A 20,431-nucleotide genomic window follows, 5' to 3' on the forward strand; every position below is an offset into this window, starting at 1 on the left:
ATATATATATATATATATATACACACAGTATAATGCCATTGTCATGTCAGTGAGTGTAAAATCAATATTGAAAAAGACAACTTGGGTTGCAATAAATGAAAGATCATATTTCAGGTACTGTCCATGTTCCAAATTCTGTTTATAAATTTTGTGAACTCAACGGACTCTCCCTGACCTTGAACCACCACCTGGTTTAGATTATAGTGACGAAAGAAGAGAAAGGAAGGAGTAATAAATCTGTGGGTTGATCACAACTGATATTGCCAATAAAATATTAACAAATCACACTAAGATTGTTTCACTTATAGTGCAGCTACAAACAGGATCCATTTGTGGTTCATAGAACAAGTCAGCATGTTTTATTTTTAATACTTTGTGCAAGATAGAGTATACAACACAATTTCACAAATATACTGTATAAATAAACAGTAAATAAGTTATTGAGGTTGTTTATGATGTCAGTTGGCTCCTGTTTAGTTGCAATGTTTCTATACATTTTACTGGTCCTGAGCTCCACATCTAAACTAAAGAGAACTGCTCTGAGGCCATTTTAAGAGAAAGCGTGATGAGAGAAGAAGTAAAGTATGATTCAGTAAAAACAATCATTTATTCATATATTTAGGCTTTTTTTCTTTGCTTCCAAATTCTTTGGTTTCTCTTCACTGAGTCCATTTAATGTGTTGGAGCATCCTGCTCGTGGCTATTCTGCTATTTTTAGTCCCGATTCATTTCGATTCAGGCCTTTTTTCTGTCCTCTCTTCCCTTTTGAATGAGATGAATGAGAAGTTTTATCCTGCAGCTGCTTACTTGTTTCCTATGCTTTGCTTTTATTGTCTTCTCCATTTCTTTTTCGTTTGGTCAGCGTGCCTTTTGAGCCCTCTTTAGTTTGACTTGTGTTGTGGAACACACCAGAGGCAACGGTCAATCGCTTTGCTTTTTACTTTCAGGTTTTCCAATCTGTGCACACAAAATGAATCTTTGTGCCTCTTTAAAAGGACAAGAGTAAATCTGCCTCATGGCTGACTTCTCTTTTGGAGATTTGACCAAGAACTGGCAAAACAAAAACTTTTATATTTCTCTAGTTTCTCAGTGATCATTCTGTCTCATACGCTGTTTTAGGCTACCAAGCTAATTTAAATCATTCTGGATTAGACTTTGTCTTATGTAGATTGAAACAAACAAGAAAGGAAAACAATAAGATGCTTACATAACTGATGTTATACATATACTATAATTTGTTATCTACAGTAGTCCCTCGTTTATCGTGGGGGATCCGTACCCTGAAGACCCGCGGTAAGTGAAAAACCACCAAGTAGGAATAGCAGTACAAGTACTCAGTAGTAGTTTATTTTAGTATTTATATAGATATATATTGATATATTAAGACATTTTAAACCCTTTCCATACTCTTGCAATATTCTAAACAATGTTTCTAAACTCTATACGCTCTAAAAGAGCACAGGATGTCATGATTTCAGCTCTCTGCGTCCTCTGCTCTTTGCCGCGTGCAAGCGCTGCTGGCCACGCCCACTTCTCCGCTCTGCGTGGAGATCAGCTGATCAGCTGCAGGAAGAAGCTTATCCTGCAGTAAGGGCTGGACAAAGATGCAGGAGAAATTTTTCACAAATGTGAAGCAGGTGCTAAATAATTTTAAATGATTTATTTTAAATTAAAATTCCATGCCGATCGTGCGGCTCATCCATCAATCAGCCAATTGTGTCATGTCCAATCTTATTTTGAAAAACAGCGATAGAACGAGTCTGTGATAAACGAACCGCGAAGTAACGAGGGACTACTTTATGCATGTATATATATTTATATATATATATACACATTTAATAAAAAATAAAAAAATCTTTCATGTGGCTTTATAAAACTTTTTACAGACACAAAATCAATTAAATTAATTTTTATAACTTCAAAATGATTTAATACATTTAATGCATAACAAAAAAAAAAAATCAAACGCTTTCATTTCTCATTTGCACAGAATCATCTTTAATACTTTATCTACCCATAAATTTAGTAACAAGACAATAAAATGAATAGATTTTATTTACGCCAATTTAAAGTCAGAAAAAAAATCATGCTTGAATATCAATAATTCATATTTTCTTAAATTTTTTTCTCAACCGTAGGAAACAGCTGAACTTAACAGGTTAAGAAACGGAAAAATAATAAAAAAAATAAACAATTATAATAACTGCATTACCAGTTCAGGTTTTTGTTGAAAAGTAAGTTTCCAAAAACAGTCCATCTTCAAAGTTAGAACTTTTCTACACGTTTCATTTGTTACTTAAAAAAACAACAACCTCATATTAGAGTTAAAAAGGCAGTGACATGGCTGCACCTGTACGTTTGGATCACTCTCCCTCGTGTGAATGAATTTGTTGTTCAATCGTACATGACGACAGATTTTATACACACCCTTAACACTGATCAAACAACCCTCTTTTACACCGAGATCTTCTCCCATTGTGACTTCTGTACTGTCCAAAGTGTGAAAAGACAAAAACAAAAACCTGTCATAGCAAAATAAATACACACCAGGCTCTTCCACAGGTTCCTAAGACTGCCCATAATTGGCAGCTACATGCAATCAGAAGCAGCATGTAGAAAATTACTGTTATTTTTTTCAATTATTGAGAACTTTTTCATTTTAGACTGGTTGATATCCTGTATTTATTCTCTCAGGTATTTTTCTGTGTTTTTCCCTTTTCAATGATGCCGAATCTTCCTTTCAGAGATTTATTATAGACTGCTGAAAGATGCTTTCTTTCTTGGTCTGTTCTTTTCCTCTTCAACAAGCAGCTTTTTATGGGTTTTGTTGGGATGCTGGAAGCTACAAAACGACAACAGCAGCCTGCTTCACCCTCGTTCTTCAAAAGCATAAACATATTAGAAATGATTTTTCCACCTGGTTTTCACTCATTTGTCACCTGAAGCTCTAAAACATCTGTGTGGGCTTTTTAAGAGGAATGATTTGCTGCTGACAAAATCAAAACAAACATAACATTTACAAAAATCTAAGCTTTTATTTTAATCACAGTCTTTTCAATCATTGTGAAATAAGTCCTTATTGATGTAAACTGAGCAGAACTCTTCTCAAACAAACTGTAGATAATAAATGAGCTATGATTAATTGCTTCCTGTTCATCCTGCTGTGCAATAAAAAATGTATATATTTATGTTAAAAACTTTAACCAATATAAAAATAATGCATTTTTAATAATATTGCAAACATGCATTTGCGTGTTAGTGCATCAGAATACAAATAACTGAAAATGATTGATTATGTCTTTCAAAATAAGTCTAAAGAAGATTGAGCTGCTGAATATCAGAATTGATCCTGTCTATAAATGGTTAAAAATCTGTGGTTCAGTCTATTTTATGACGTCCTCATAACTGAGAATGTCCAAATGCTCCCCATAATTGTCCACCTACTGTCAAGTTTTGCCACCCTCTCATGCCAAAGTCTATCAGTTTTCTTGTTTTTATCCATTATCACAGTTCATCTCTGTTCACTTCACCCTGCTCCATTCATTCAGCACCACGCCCCCTCTGCAATCAGCGCTCATGCCATCCACCTGTCACCTGCCCTTTAAAAACACCGAGCTTCCATTCAATCATCGCCAGATTATTGAAAGTTTTTTTGCAAGTAAAAACGCAACGTTCCGTGCCTTGACCTGTGTTCATGGACTCCTCGCTTTGCCTGACCCTTTTTAGATTTTTTACATCTAGCCACGGTAGCGACTGTACCTTCCTCCTTTGACTACGCCTACGGATTACGACTTGGTTCTGCTCTCTGCTCTCCTGTGTATGAACTCTGCTACATTTTCTGGACCCTGCCTCTGGATTTGCCCCCCACGAACCGCGAACAGCTGCAAAGTCTGCTCCGCTGCTGCAGCTCACTCTGCACGAGTGACGTCACCAGTATCAGAGCGACTACAGCACCTGCCACGCAGACTGAGAAGACTGGACTTCTGCCTGGACCCAAACCTCCACCAGAAGCTGCTCTAAAAAGAAACCATTTATAACCATTCCTGAGTCTGGTGGTGTGCTGATCCAAACAGGTTCTTGTCACATACTTTATCTTTGAACCACACTTCTTCAATTTAGTTTCCTACCATGAACATTACCGGATGTTTTCCGTCATAACTTAGATTTAAATTAAGACAGATGTGATAATCTGCACCCAAAAATGCTTTATTAGCTTGTGCTTCAGATTAGCACATTTTTCTGAAAATAATTTGCACGTTGATATAAGCACAGCTCCTTCACCAAGCTTGCAGAAAGCAGGGGTAGGACAATGTGCTCCTTATCTCTGCTCCAAGGCCAAGAATAAAAAAATGGGAGAAGGTTCAGGGATTTGAGTTTTCTTACTGCGCTTCTAGTTTATTGGAACTTGTACATTTGATTTTCTGACTCCAAGGTAAACACAATGAAACAAATGAAATGGTTTGTGGAGTCCAGGCAAGGTCACAACAAATATTGATAATTTGAAGACTTCTATAAAGGAAGAGCTCTGGAAACATCAGGTCCTGAAGTGGCAGATGTTCATCCAGCATCTGTAAATCGGCTACTGTTATTCATTTGAATACTAACCTCCCCAATAAATAACTCACGAACCTCAACAAGGTCAATTAATGTAGATTGCATTTCTACAACACTGGTCTAGTTTTATTGATACTAAAATAACTTTTACACCTCAAGCCTCAATCAATGCACACACAAAGTTCAAGGTCATTTGCATCACGTGGTGCATGAGGTGGAATGAAATTATGTATTCATGGTCCCAGTTGCACCCAAAAATAGCAAAAATATAAAGTATCAAAAATAAACAGTATACTGTACAAGGATCTAAGATGTAATATGGGGACCATTAATAACAAAACATATGAAACCAATATCAAACTTCATGAAAGGGTGGCGAGGTCAGGACTGAACCACTGACCTTTGGATCTCTGTTCTTTCTTCTGATCCACAGCCAAAGAAATGCAAATAAAACATGTCCATTTCTTTCGTCTTGGTGGTATCTCACAGGGTTGGCAAACATTTGTGAGGGGTGTTCAGAAAGTCTCGTAAAAGCCTTGCAATGTTTGTGAAGTTCTTAACTTCTTGGAGTGGGTCACAGAGTTCCACAGCCCTAATGTTAAAGTTCTGAACTTGTTCAAAATATTGTGCAACAATTATTCTCTTGAAACAGTCACAACATTGTCATGGGCATCTCCAACCCATCTAAAAATAAAATCGGTCTTAAGAGCTCTAGAGCTAAATTGTTACACCTGTAGCCTACAGATATCCTGATGCATGCTCAATAATCCAGGTAGAAAAATCTAAAAAAGTTAAGTCAGGTCTTCTGGATGGGTTCAAAAACTGTAGGTGTAGCCTACAGAATTATTCTCTCTCAGAAAACACAGGAGTCCAGGTCCACAAACCAGATTTATTCCATGTTCCCAGTTCCAAACTGATGTTGTTTCATTATGTTCTTGTTGTCATAGATATGGGGGCAGCAGCTGCCAAAAAGGGTAAAATAACAATCTAAATAAGCTATGATGTAAGAGCCATCCATCCATCCATCCATCCATCCATCCATCCATCCATCCATCCATTATCAGTACCTGCTTCTTCCTTTTCAGGTCAGGGTGGTCACTGGTGCCCAAATCCAGTAGTCACTGTGCAAGAAGTGGGGGATACCTTGGACAGATCTCCAGTCCTGTCCATCACAGGGACGCACTGGGTAGGTTGCCAGTCCATCACAGGGACACAGAGACAAACAAGACAACCACTCACTCTCACTCACAGATAGGGATAATTTAGAGTTACCAATCAGTCTAACATGCATGTTTTTGGTTTGTGAGAGGAAACCGGAAAACACAGAGAAAATCCATGCATGGATGGAGAGAACATGCTAACTCCACCCAGAAAGATCCCGGGATGGGATTTGATCTGGCAACCTTCTCAATGAGAGGCAGCAGCTCTACCAACTGCTCCACCCATGATATAAAGATGAGAACCAACATAATGAGTGCATGGCTTGTAAAACTCCATACTATGAACACTAAAATAGGCTGCATTTTTGAAATAGTGGCCACTCAGAGTGCAGCCAATTGATTTGCTGACCACTCAGTTGCAAATGCTTAGAGTTAGGGGAGACTGCAACTGGAAATGTGTTTATTTTCTCTCAAGTCTGAGTCACTAATCAGATTCTAACCATCACAGCCCCGAGATATAACATCCTAACGCCAAGTTAAATGAAATATGCCAAAACATCCATCCATCCATTTTTTTTTTTTCGCTTATCTGGGGTTGGGTCGTGGGGGTAACAGCTTAAGTAGGGAGGCCCAGACTTCCTTCTCCCCAGCCACTTGGGTCAGCTCCTCCAGGGGAATCCTGAGGCGTTCCCAGGCCAACCAAGAAACATGGTCCCTCCAGCATGTCCTGGGTCTTCCTCTGGGTCTCCTCCTGGTGGGTGGTGTCCGGAACACCTCATTAGGGAGGCGTCCAGGAGGCATCCTAACCAGATGCCCGGGCCACCTCAACTGGCTCCTCTCGACGTGGAGAAGCAGCGGCTCTACTCTGAGTCCCACCCATATGATCGAGCTTCTCATCCTATCTCTAAGGGAGAGCCCAGACACCCTGCAGAGAAAACTCATTTTGGCTGCTTGTATCCGTGATGTCGTTCTTTTGGTCACAACCCAAAGCTCATGACCATAGATGAGGGTAGGCACGTAGATCGACCAGTAAGTTGAGGGCTTTGCCTTTTGACTCAGCTCTCTCTTTACCACGACAAACTGGTACAGCGTAGGGCTGGGCAATATACCGAAAATTAACCGACACCGAATTTTATAACAATGATCAACGTCATTTTGTCCACGTCGGTATTTTCGGTGTTTTAAAAAAATAAAAAGAAAAAGCCGTTTTGTCTTTTGGCTGTGTATAGGTAAGCTATGCTCATGTCCCTTTAAGACGCTGTGCTACGCGTAGTCTCTAGTCACGTGACTCCACCCCATCCAGTCTGTAACAAGAACTGAAAGAGACGGTGCGGTTGAGAAAATGGAGGAAATTTCAAATGTTGAAGCGGCAGAGCTGGTCCAGGAGGAAGAGGAGCAGCTAATTTTTTTTTTTGAAAAGCGTCATCAGTCGTCTGGCAACATTTTGGGTTCAGCAAAGACGATATTGAACAAAAAAAGAAAGCCACGTGTAAACTATGCCAAAAGACTGTTGCGACAAGCCATGACACTACACCCAACCTCTTCCACCCCCTGCAACCTTTACAGAGAGAGAGGCCTTTGCACATGACATTATATTTGCACAACTCATTCTTTACTTTTCCAAATGGCAAATGTGAAATTAATTATTTTATTCCATCCATCCATCTTTACCCGTTTATTCCATTTTGGGTCACGGGGTTCGCTGGTGCCCATGTCCAGCAATCACTGTGCGGGGGGCGGGGTACACCCTGGACGGGTCGCAAGTCTATCACAGGGCCACATAGAGACAAACGAGACAAACAACCATTCACTCTCTCACTCACACCTAGGGACAATTTAGAGTTACCAATCAGCCTAACATGCATGTTTTTGGTCTGTGGGAGGAAACTGGAGTACCCGGAGAAAACCCACGCATGCACGGAGAGAACATGCAAACTCCACCCAGAAAGGCTCCCGGACCGGGGTTTGAACCAGGGACCTGCTCGCTGAGAGGCAGCAGCTCTACCAGTTGCGCCACCGTGCTGCCTAATTATTTTATTATTTAGTTTTATTTAAAAGGGAATACTTGACAACTCAAATGTGACCATTTCATTTATAAGAGATTGTATTTTTAATACTTTGTGTTTACAGGAAAATTAAGTTATTTTATATTTCTAAATTTGTTCAGTTGTGCTTATTTGTTCAAAAACTATTAACAACTAAAAGTACACATTGTCTTCATTTATTTGCAGAAGCTGTAGTTTTAAAGTTCAATAAAGTGGCGATAAAAAGGGAATTATGCCATCAATATAACTGGCTGTGAATTATTTATGCCGGCCTATCACATTATTTTCGGGGGTTGCAGTGATCGTCCATTTATCGTTATCGATGTGAACTGCTCAATATATTGTGATATTGATTTTAGGCCATATCGCCCAGTCAGGCTACAAGTTCTTCTGAACTCTCCCATCTTCCAGTGTGATGGTGTTTCTCTAACTCAGGCAGAAAAATACTTAAACATGGAAGACGTTCTGGTTCCAAGCAAATGTAATTAAAGGAGATTATTAAGAAACCCAGAGTTAAATCTGCCAAGGCTCATTTTAATCTTTAATGCGTGCATTTCTGTTGTTCTTGAATGTTTGTGTGTGAATTTGTGAGATTTATTGGGAATCCATCGGACTGTCTGTGTCAAACACTTAATCAGGTTGTTGTTCCGTGGGAAGCCCCGGACTTTGCTGTTCATCTTGTCCGCAGCGCGTGAGTGACACTTTCATTAGCTCGCGCTCTAATCTTCCACTCTTCCACAGGAACTTTTTCTCAAGCTCTCTTTCTGCCAGTCTGTCGTGTTTTTAACAACAAAAACTTGTCACGACTCTGAAAGAGCCCGACATCTTGTAATTACAGCTTGATGAGTCAAAAGTGACAGATTTAGATTTTGAGTCATTTATTTAAATTACGCTTAAAATCTTGGAACAGGAAGCGCTAACACAGGCTTGTCTTAGATATTTATTTTTAGTTTTTGGGAAGTGAGGGGGCGTGGTGACACAGAGGTTAGAGAAGGTGAGCCTGTGATTATAAGGTTGCCGGTTTGACTCCCTGGATCAACAACATCACAATGTTGGTGGGAAAGGTAATACACCCACACCTGCCTCCACCCTCATTTGCCCCACTCTGGGCCCTTGAGCAAGGCTCTCAACCCCCACCATCTGCTGCCCCAAGCACCCTAGATGGCAGCTCTCTGCTCCACACAGAGGTCTGTGGTGGTGCCAGGAAGGACATCTAACATAAAAACAATCACCGATCTTTGTGCAAGTTAGTTTGCTGTGGCAACCCCTGAAGAACGGAGCAGCCGGAAGAAAAAAAAAAGTTTTTGCTTTTGTAATAACCAAAAAGCTCATAAAAAGAGACATAACAAACTAATGTTATTCTAATAAAACCCAACAAAGTTAAGTCAGGTCCTCTGGACAGTTTATTTTTTTTGTTGAAACGTTAATCCAAGGGACTTCATCAGTCAGAGGAGCCACAACAAACTCAGCCCTATAAGTAGCACACTCACATAGAGGGTCATTTAGTTTCATGGTGATAAGATGGTTTTCTGAAGTTCAACCCCCCCATCGACTCCTCTGAGGCAGCCGTAGTTCAAAACTTCAAAGTTCATGCTCAGTAATCCAGGTAAAATATCCAACAAAATTAAGTCAGGTCCTCAGGACGGTTTCTTTTTTTTTGGTTGAAACATTTCAAACCACCATGTTTTGAACCACTTTGGCTACGGCTGCCTCAGAGGAGTTGACGGGGGAGAGGGTGGGCCCCAGAAAACACCTCATCACCATATACAACTGATTAGCCCACTATGTAAGTAAGCCACTTATGGGACTGAGTTTGTTTGTGGCTCTTCGAACTGATGAAGTTCTTTGGATGAAGGCCGAAACATTTCAACAAAAAGATAAACCATCCAGAGGACCTGACTTAACTTAGTTGGATTTTTAACCTGGATTATTGAGCAGGAACTTTGATATTCTACTAAGAGTTGCATAATGTATTATACATAAGCACTAGCGCTGATGCTTTTTGCCCACTGCTGTTTTTTAATGTCATGAAAGGTCTTCGACATCTCTAAGACTATAAATTTGGCCTTTACATTGTAGTACTCAACTGAAAATTAATCATTGCCTTTCAAAATAAAATGCAGAACAACAGTAGTAAGATCTGTGAAACGTTGAACTGTAGTACACTTTCCTCATGTATAACCAACTGAAAAATGCTCTAATATTTGCACACCAAATGCTGGATGCAGCTAGAACAACAACAAAAAAAAAAAACTAAACAGTCAGGCAATTATGGAAAGAAAAACAAGTCTGCTGTAAGCGATCTGAGACAATTTACAACAGACGCTGGGATGATTGCTCAGTGATAACACAAGCGCTGCTGTGCCAGAAAATAAAGGCGGCTGCATATAAAACAGAACTAAGTTCCTCCAGCTAGGCTATTTAATGAAAAGACCATTTTCTTTATTGCTGCTGAGGTTTGCAACCTTTCTTTGTTTAAATAGATCCCGGGTCGTCCTTGTGTTGTATGAGACGAAGCCCAGTTGAATAAATTAAATACCTGTTACATTAATCCTAATCTACCTGCAGACATGAGGTTAAAACAAAACCAAACTTTAGGTTTCAGAAATATAAGATTAACCTGTTTAATAATACACATCTGGGGAGATTTAAATCCATATATTTACAAAGTTGACATTTGACTGAACTGCTGAAGTCAAATTCTGCAAATTTGGTATTCAACATCAATATTAGGTGGGCAATGTAAACATGAATGTTTTCAAATTATAAATCAAGCTTGTTCACACATTCAAAGGTTAAAATAATACATTTCAGCGTTTCTTTTTCTTATTTTGTGTTACTTGATTTATTCAAAATTATTTCTGCGAGATTGGAAAATTGAATCAAATCGAAACCAGGGTCCTCATTTTACAAGGTTGATTGTCCTAAAACTCAACAAAAACTAAGAGCACAACTGATAAATATTTAAATAAATTAAAGGTAAAATTTGAGTGGAATAATTTTGCTATGCTGATTAACTGATTGATTGCAATTTCTCCTCAAGCGCTAATTCGAGGTTGCAGAGTTCCTTCGAGGAAATGTGTTCTCTTGGTTTAAATCATTCTGTCTCACAAACATGTCAACTTTTAGAAAAAGTTAAAGGAACATGGTCAGATATACATTAAAACGCAGCACTTTGATTAATAAGCTCAATTTAAAGTAATTTATAAAATAAATCCCAATCAATTGATGATCAATGTTCATAAAACTTTGGGTTTGATGAAACACCTGAATCAAAGCAACAAACATATGTCTGAAGAAAACACACCAGAAAGCTTAAAACATGTGCAAAGTTTCTTTAATGTAAATATAAAGGAGAAAATTATGATGCAATTATTCTGACATTTGCTGATTTTTGCTGTTATTGCTACAAGCTTCAGGTACGCGAGTCACTCATCTCGCAGCACTTAAAAGAAACAGAATTTTAGCTTGAGCTGCACGTTTCTCTGCTGCACACTCTTATCAGAGGCAAGTGGGAGATAAATATAACTAGAGAAAGTGCATTCCCTGTGAAAATGCAGTGTGAATGCGTATTGCAGAACTTGCTGGAAAACAGCTGAAATTAGCTTAAAAACATGCTGAAATGTAGCTGAAATGGAAGAACAAGCCTAAGTTAGCAGAAGAAAGCAGAAAGAACACAAGTGTTCCAAATTGGGCTGAAGGAAGCAGCTAAAAAAAGTAGAAATTGTCAGAAAAAGCTGAAATTAGTAAAAAAAACAAACAAACAAAAAACAGCTGAAAATAGGTAAAAAGGCAGAAAGAAGCCTACATTACAAGAAGGAGTTGGAGAGAACACATTTTTGCTGAATTAGGCTAAACAAAATTGAAATGAGTGGAGGAAAAAAAGCGGAATTAGCTGAAAAGGCTCAAATTAGCATAAAAACAGCTAAATAGTAGCTGAAATTGCAGAAAAAGATGAAACTTGCAGAAATAATCTGAAAGGAGCATAACAAGCTGAAATGATCAGAAAGAAGTTAGAAGAAGCACAAACACGTTGCAGTTAGCAGAAAGAATCTGAAAAGAGCACAAAACAGCTGAACAAAACTCTGCTGAAATTAGCTGAAAGTAGCTGAAAAAAGTTTACATCTGCACAAAGAAGCTGAAAAAAGCTGCACCAGAACAAAAGGTGAAAGGAGCAGTAAAAGATTGTAAACAAAGCTAAAGATCTGAAGTAGGGATGCACGATATTTGATTTTTGGCCGATATCCAATATGCCGATATGTTAAAACTTATTTGGCCGATAACCGATACCAATATTTTATATAATTTCCTTTGTCAGAACATAACCCTCTTATTTAGACTTATTTGCTACAAAAAATGTGTAACAGCTGTAAGAGCTGGTGACATATATTCAGTACCAGCCATATGATATCCATAGCACTTTAACTTATATTAAATGAAAAGCGTTAAATGTTATTTATTAGCATTAGTCACCTGTGATGCTGTCTCACTGTGGAGGTTTGTTCCAGGTTCCTATAGCTGCAGTGTGGGATCCTCTGCACTCCTGTGCATGAAGGACAGACTTTTTAAGTTCTAAGTTTTAGTCTATCCATTGTGCCGTAACACTAATCATGCTAATGGGGCTAACACTTGACGTGCAAATGTCTGTGGTAAAACTCACCCAAGTGCTTTCGGCTATTAGCTTCTCAATGATGTCGGAAATGACAGTTTGTAACTCGAGTAAGGCTACGTCGGGAAAATATCTCAGACTGGCAACGATGTAGCGAGAATCAGCGTAGTCCAAAAATCTTCAGAATCCGACATCCTCACCAACAAAAGAAAACCTTCCACACCGCCGACATTTTGAATTTTCCTTTCCGCCATGACATCAGGTAGACGCAAGTGACATCATCACAATGTGCTGGCGCTGCAGGCATCCGTGTCACTGGGTTGTCATACAAAAACAGCGTCTTTTATATCGGTGAGTTATTTTTGATGGAATGTCCGATATTGAACTTTAACACTAATATTGGCCGATACCGATACAGTGTCGATAATATCGTGCATCCCTAATTTGAAGGATGTAAAATGAGCTCAATTCATTTTCTATGATAAAAAAAAAAAAAAGGTGCAGACAAATCTAAATATTTCCAAAAGCTAGTTGCAATAATACCAGAAGTCATAGCAGGATTGTCCTGAAACAGCTGAAAGTTTTGATGATTTGTTGAAATAGCTTGAAAACTGTTGGACGAGAATCGCGCTGAAAAACATACGGAAGAAAAATGGATCACAAGAGAAGCGTTCACACCATAACTTTTATTAAAATACACCTTGGATTGGCTCGAAGCTATGCTTTTTTTAGTAGTTACAATAAATGTCATCACCATAGTAAAAGCATTAAAACTAATTAATCCAGTAGTTTATCATCATCTGCGTGACTGCTCTACGATCTTTCTCATGTTTAAAGAAAAAAAAATCATAACATGTTCTGATGCGTAAATTCGATAATTTAGTTACATTTCACCTTTTCTCTCTTCCGTATTCAAGTCACTCACTCGTGTTTCTGCCAAAGACGACATTATTTGGTGTAGATGTCAGATAAGGTAGTTTGGAAATGAAGTCAGGAGGCGAAACGTTTCAGCAAAAAAAAAGAAACTGTCCAGATGACCTGACTGAAAAATGGTGGATTTTATACCTGGATTATTGAGCATGGACTTTGTTGTTTTCAACCAGTTTAACAAGACTGTCAACAAGGAAGAGGGCCGGCAATGGAGGAGGGGCGTACCAAAGAGACCATCTTATCACAAGCAGAACTGGTTTGTTCCACTTTGGAGTAAGTTGTTGGGGGAAGAATCAGTTTTTTTGTGTGTTTCATTGACTGATGAAGCCTTCTGGATCGAAGGCGAAACGTTTCAGCAAAAAAAAAAAAAGAAACTGTCCAGATGACCTGACTGAAAAAATGTTGGATTTTATACCTGGATTATTGAGCATGGACTTCGTTGAAGTCAGGATTCCTTCTAGAAACCTTCCGGAGAGATGCTTCAGATATGTCCCACTCGGGGGAAGCAATAAGGCAGACCCAAGACGTGCTGAAGAAATTACACCACTCTGGAACACATCAGTGTTCTCCAAAAAAAATCTAAAGCATGTGGTGCTCTGACCATTTCTACTGCAACCGGACCATTGTTGAGCAGTAAAAACTAGATTGATGGAACTTTTCAATCCAATAAAACGGTTTGGCTGAGTGCAACGTTCACGTCAAAAATATATAAAGTGTTGGGAAAATTAAATATATATATTTAAAGGAAGGGTCTAATGTAGTGTGCACACGGTCTCACCGGTCCAGAGCGATGCAGCACAGGTGCAGTATGGAAGCGGTGGTCAGGAGAACGTCCAGCGACGTCCGAACCAGACAGAACGTCTCACCGTAGATCCAGTTCTGGTCGACCAACTCGATGGCACCGAACGGCATCACCAGCACCGACACCATCAAGTCAGCAAACGCCAAGGACACAATAAAGTAGTTGGTCTTGATTTTCCTAACAGGATGATCAGAAAATATAAATCACTCAAAAGTCGGTAAAATTAAAATATACAGGTGTTTTTTGAAATGTTATAAATGCTGATTTGAAAAGTTGAATTAATCCTTCCTGCCTGACGCTAAAATTAAAACAAGTAAGATCAGTTTCATGAATAACCAGATTTAACAGTGAATGGCCCAAATCAAATAAAAGCCTCTTTGTTCTTGTAATAAACAAATATGGTTATTTATTTATTTATTTATTTATTTATTATTTTTAATCCATCCAGACCTGACTAAACTTTGTTAGATTTTTCTACCTGGATTATTAAGCATGAATCAAGAAACAAATTTAGTGTTTTTTTTATATTGCTATTATTGTTATGTTGATGCAAGTTTAAATAGAGATGACGAAAAAAATAAAAATTCAGAAATTTTTCAATTCAAGACAAAACAAACCGTGTGAACTTTCTTTTTATTGAACATTGTCTGAACTGTCATTCATTGATTTGTTCTAAAACACATAAATATAAGTGTGTCTTTGAACAAATATATTTTTTATATCAACTGCATACTAATTATTATCTCTAAGGGACTTTAAACATCTGCTAAGTTCATGGCAAGAACCAACGCAGACATGTTCCTGTTTTTAGTATTTTACTTTGCTTTATAACGTGGCTGTTTTTTTATATATTTTTTTTATATAATTTCTTCCATTTACTTTTCATTTTAAAAGCTTTTTTATGATTGTCTACTGTTGTCATGTGTTCTTTATTAAAATCAGGTCTCTTGTTAATGCATCCTTGAGGCTCAGAGAGACTAACCTGTATAAATAAAGGTTGAATTGAAAAACATATATTTTAAATTTAAATAAAAAAGCATACTTCTACTTCATCAAAAACAGGAGTGAGTTAAATAATGCTAAGCAACTACTAAAACAATTATTTTCAGATTAGAAAAAAGTCGTACTTATTATACTTTTTTTTTTATACGATCAAATGAGTGAATCTCAAAAGCCTTTAATTAAACCTGACTTAAACCTGAAATTAAATGTTTTTTTTAATTTATTTAAAGAGTGGTCTTTTAACATCCATTGCATTTTCATGTGCATTATCTAGAACTCCAAATAAAAAAAGCACTATTTTAGGAACATTTACATTTTGACCTGTAAAAAAGTGCCTCAAGGGTAAAATTAAAAACACAGCTGACAAACAGCTGAGCTATGAGAAAACAAAGAAGACACATGAGCAATTTGGGCAGATTCACAGTTGAGATTTTAGGTTTGTTTTATAACGGCTGCAGAGACAAAGAAGCACATTTGAAAATTAGTTCAGTTTCTTTCTGAGCAATACATTTCAGGAAAAAACAAAACAGGGCAAAACTAACTGAGAAGGAAATAAAACGTCCATCTTCTCGTTAATTTATGCGCGAAAAGAGAAAACAGAAAATCGAAGACAGTTTAAAACATACGAGAGAAAAAACACCAACCTATAAAACATGAACAAAAACAAAAGTTGTAACTTTGAAAAAGAATCTGCCTCGACTGTTTTGATTATCAACCACCAGAGTCCTCGTTTCATTCACTGAGGTCCAGGTTGGTTTGTTTCTCCGAGCATCACAGCTGGCAGAGGAAACATTGTGCCGTTAGTGGAAATTATTGCAGAGATAAAAAAAAAATACACATTTTGCTCTAAACGCTTCTGTAGAATATGTTTGTCTTTGCAGCAGGATTTGTTCCAAATGGTATTTCTGAGAAAGGCAGCAGTCAGAGGAGTTTTTCTTGTTGCAGTAAAGCATTGAAGGTCGATGGTTTACCTGAATCAAATTCACTTTGACGTGCAGAAAACAAAGGTTTGGTTTATCAACCTTAAGCACAAACACAAGCACAGTCTGATCACAACTCACAATGTAATAAAACATTACACAAGACAGTGTGTGATGATACATTAGTGGTTTCCAAAATACTTGCAATAATAAAATTTTCGATTTTTATTTCATTGTAAGACATTTTGTATATTAGGTTTAAATTAATAATAAAAAATGAAGAGTCTATGTATAAACAACACAGTACTACCAGACCCCTGTAATGATGTTGTGACCAGGGTTTAATTTTAAACCCATCAATGTTTCAATGCAACTAACCTGCGGGTCAGTGGAGGGTTGGGGGTCTGGGAGTCCTCCCCCAGAAAATTTTGAATAAAGTAGATGCGATTTTCTGCATTTTGGTTTATTTTAATGGGTTGTTAAACATCTACGTTTACCTACATTCGTAAACATTTGCATCCCACCCCCCTTAATTGACAGTTCTGAGCTGACTCTTCTCCACTGAATTCACTGTCCCACTCCACGTGTGAAACCTCCAGGCACTCACCCCCATCACTCTTATTTTAAAGAGGTGGAAATGCTTCACTTTCATTCATTCAACCTTTATTTATACAGGTTAATCCCATTGAGCCTCGGGGACTCATTTACAAGAGATACCTGATTTCTTTAACAAAGACTGATGACAACAATAGACGATCATAAAAGAGGCATACAAATTTATTTATTTTTTCACTTGAAGGGGCAGATGATTGTATGTGAGATTGAGAAGCCGTGTTGTGTCGTCTGTTGTGTTTAAAATGAGTGTGTATGTAATTAGTGTATCCAGTATAAGTTCAAGGGAGTCATATTTGTTCACAACTTTATTTTTAGTAAGCCTGAGAGTTACCGGCCAAAACGCACCCTGTCAAAATAAGAGAGTTCCTGGATCCTGTTCTGGCAGGATCCAGCTCAAATTAAGCCCTGGTTGTGACTGTTTTAAAATATTTTTCCTTTGAATTTTTAAAAATGTTCAAAATTCCAACAACATGAAAGCAAGGCCCTTTGAGTATCTCCATCCATCATCTTTACCCCCTTCTTCCTTTATGGATTGTGGTGGTCACTGGTGCCACTGGTGCCCACTTCCAGCACTCATTGTGCGTGGACATGTCTCCAGTCCATCCCAGCGACACATAGAGACAAATGACACAAACAACCATTCACTCTCTCACTAACACTTATAGGGACAATTTAGTTCAGACTAAAATGCATGTTTTTGGTCTATGAACATGTAGAACATGCAAACTCCACCCAGAAAGCCCCCGGTTGGGATTTGAACTGGCAACCTTCTCACTGAGAGGCAACACCTCTACAAACTGCACCACCGTGCCGCTGCCTTGATAGTCACGTTAGTAAACTGAGAAAACTTATAAAAGTTTCAAAATATTTTGGAAACTCCCTCACAAATGTCACCAACAGTCAAAGTTCAGTAAGATAAAGGTTTTAGTAAAAGCACTTTTACCTTTAGATGTTTTTTTTCCTGATAAGTGTTAAAGTTTCACAATCGGTAAATTTGCCCCTTATTGTTATGTCTGGTAATTTTGGTAAATAACTAATTTATTGGAGAACTGCCAACAAAAAGTGATCAATTGGTCTGTAAAAAAATCCAACTACCGTAATAAAAATATTTAAATGCATGATGTCTTGTGTCTTTCTGCACCTTTCCCTGCGTTTCTCGTCTCTGCTTCTATGCGCACCTGACCTGAATCCTAATCACTGCAGGGGTTCCCACTCGTCTCATTAATGTCTTCATTTAGTCTCCATGTTTTCACGCCCCTGGGCATTATCCCTTCCACGGTGTCATGGTCTGTGTCTGCGCCGTCCTGTCGTCTCCTGAAAGTTTCGCTGCCCCATCAGCGATTTTGTTTTGTCATTGTTAAAAATAATAATTATTTTACTCTGGAGTCGTCCTGCCTCTGCCTGAACGTGGGTTCAACAACAACAATAACAACAATAACAGCAGATCATGTCAGGACATGCTTATTCCAGGGCTGCATAAAATGAATCACAGTGATACATTGAAAAGATTGGAGCAAAAAAGTTATTTCTAAATTGTTCAATCATCAGCTATTTTTTTTTTTTATTCAACTTTTACAAACACCATTGTAACATCACACATGCACTTATATTTCTTGACTTATGTTGCAAGTAAATGGTTATGCTTCTCGTTTACTAGCCTTAATAGCCTTCCATAAAAATATATAATTCATGGTTGACGTTGCACCACGGACATTCAGGGCACGTAGTGTTGAAAAAACAGTAAAATATGTCGCCTGTGAGGTTCAGATGGTGCTGGAGAGCAGAGCTGCTGACTCAAAGGGATCAACTGTCTTTTTATCAACCAGTTCACAAACCAAATGTGTACCAATTCAGGTGAATCCATATCAGCAATAGATTACTGAACGATGGATACACCCAGTCAACTGACCGATCATTCGTCAACATTCAGCCCGTTGAGACCGTTCATACATAATATTGTGATTTTTAACCACGCGCACAAGACAATTGACCAGTAAAAGGTTGTTCATTAAAGCCAGTTCTCATCACTGTGCTGTGGAAGCTCTCCTGCCTATAAATAGTCTCAGTAAGAGCTTTCCCATCTGCCTGTCTCTAACCTAAACAGTGCCTTCACACAGGCAGTTAGCGCTGGAAGCAGCCAGCTGTCCACCCGTGGAGTTATGGAAATCCTGTCAGACATTTACACACACGTAAAACACGAGCACACAAATATGCCGTAACAGTAGACAAAAGTCCTACATGCGCACACACACACAAGGATGAATGAGGATGTGCTTACACAATAAATGCACACGTTGTCCAGTTACACACACCCCAAGTCCTGTTCGTGGTAATTCGGAACGGTTCAGGCACCATGCTGGGTGGTGAGGCGTTCTGTTTGGTTAGGGTGACTTATTGTGTTTGGGCAGAAAGTGCTCTGAATAAATAAACTTCATCAGAAGAAAGTGTGCGTGGTTGATGTAGTTGCTGAACAGATTCCGGTATGTAACATTTGAGAAGAGGAGCTAAGAGGGGAATTTAGACAAAATGCACCAAAGATGAAGAAATAGAGTAACATGCTGGAGATTACATAAATATTCTTGTTTTAACTTTAGGAAATCTCATGCTGCTGATTTATTTCATGCTCATTCATGCTCATCTGCTCACACAGACTCATGTTCGTGCTGCTGTTGTTCAGCACTGTTTTGTACTATTAAGTGTTTAATGTATTTCTTTGTTTATATCTTGGATCCTTTAGTATTGTTTCTTTTACAATTTATATTTTGCTATTGTTTGATGTAACTGGAACCCTGTAAACAATTTCGTTCCACCTCATGTACCACATGTGATGCGAATGACAATAAAGGACCTTGAACTTGAAAACAGTAAGGAAGTCTCTAAAGACGCCATCTGGAGGTTGATTCTTGATCTACAACAAGAGCTGTTCATCTCAGAATCAAAATCCACTTTATTGCCATTGCAGAGTTAAGTAAAGAGAAAATATGCTCCGTACAGCCGTCTAAAGGGGTAGACGGAAGTGTACCGGGGCTGCTGCTTCCAAGAAGTGCTGCCCTAATTCTTTGATAAGAAGAGGTGAAGAACATGTGAGGAGAGAAGGTATAAAAGAAACAAAGATCTCTCACACCATGTCCTTGACCCAGGGCACAGTGAAAGGTAGCAAAAAGATCTACCTAAGCAAAGCACATAGACATAATACATTTTGAAATGATGGGACAAAGTGATGTGTAATTATTATTATTGTTCCGCACTTTTCTTAGACCCGTCTAAAGCTTTTGACACTGTGGATCATAACATTTTGTGTCATAAGCTCTCAGAAATCAGTTTCTCAGATCACAACATTGGTTGGTTCACTAACTATCTTTCAGATCGGAGGCAATGTGTTCAACATAATGGTACTTCCTCCAGTTATTTAATAGTCAACAATGGTGTACCACAAGGCTCAGTCTTGGGACCACCCTCTTTACAATCTACATAGGTAATGTAGGTCAGAGCAACTTTGATGAATCCTTACATTTTTATGGTGATGGCACAGTTTATTGTCGAGCTAAAACAGTTGATAAGGCTTGCCAGCTTTTGCAATCTGCCTTTGACATCATCCAAGCAGATTTGTTCCACCTCAAACTTGTCCTAAATGCCAATAAAACCAAAGGGATGTTTTTTTCCAAACAGAAAGTCGGTCCCAGCAGTTCCTCCTCTGATTTTATCCTCAAATGTTGTCCCTATTGAGTTTATTGATTCCTATATATACTGTATATATATATATATATATATATATATATATATATATATATATA

The 20,431-nt window shown here is 38.2% G+C and overlaps 1 protein-coding gene across 1 annotated transcript in view; it reads right to left on the reverse strand.

Moving 5' to 3' along the window:
* Positions 1-20,431, reverse strand: part of htr4 (5-hydroxytryptamine receptor 4) — a 113,782-nt gene that overhangs the window by 60,866 nt on the left and 32,485 nt on the right. The window contains exon 4 of the mRNA XM_037675480.1: positions 14,077-14,277. Coding sequence (XP_037531408.1) covers positions 14,077-14,277 — 201 coding nt within the window. The remainder of the gene's footprint in view (positions 1-14,076; positions 14,278-20,431) is intronic.

The sequence above is a fragment of the Nematolebias whitei genome, chromosome 4, assembly GCF_014905685.2.
Source record: "Nematolebias whitei isolate Nwh7 chromosome 4, NemWhi1, whole genome shotgun sequence".
Taxonomy (NCBI): Eukaryota; Metazoa; Chordata; class Actinopteri; order Cyprinodontiformes; family Rivulidae; genus Nematolebias; species Nematolebias whitei.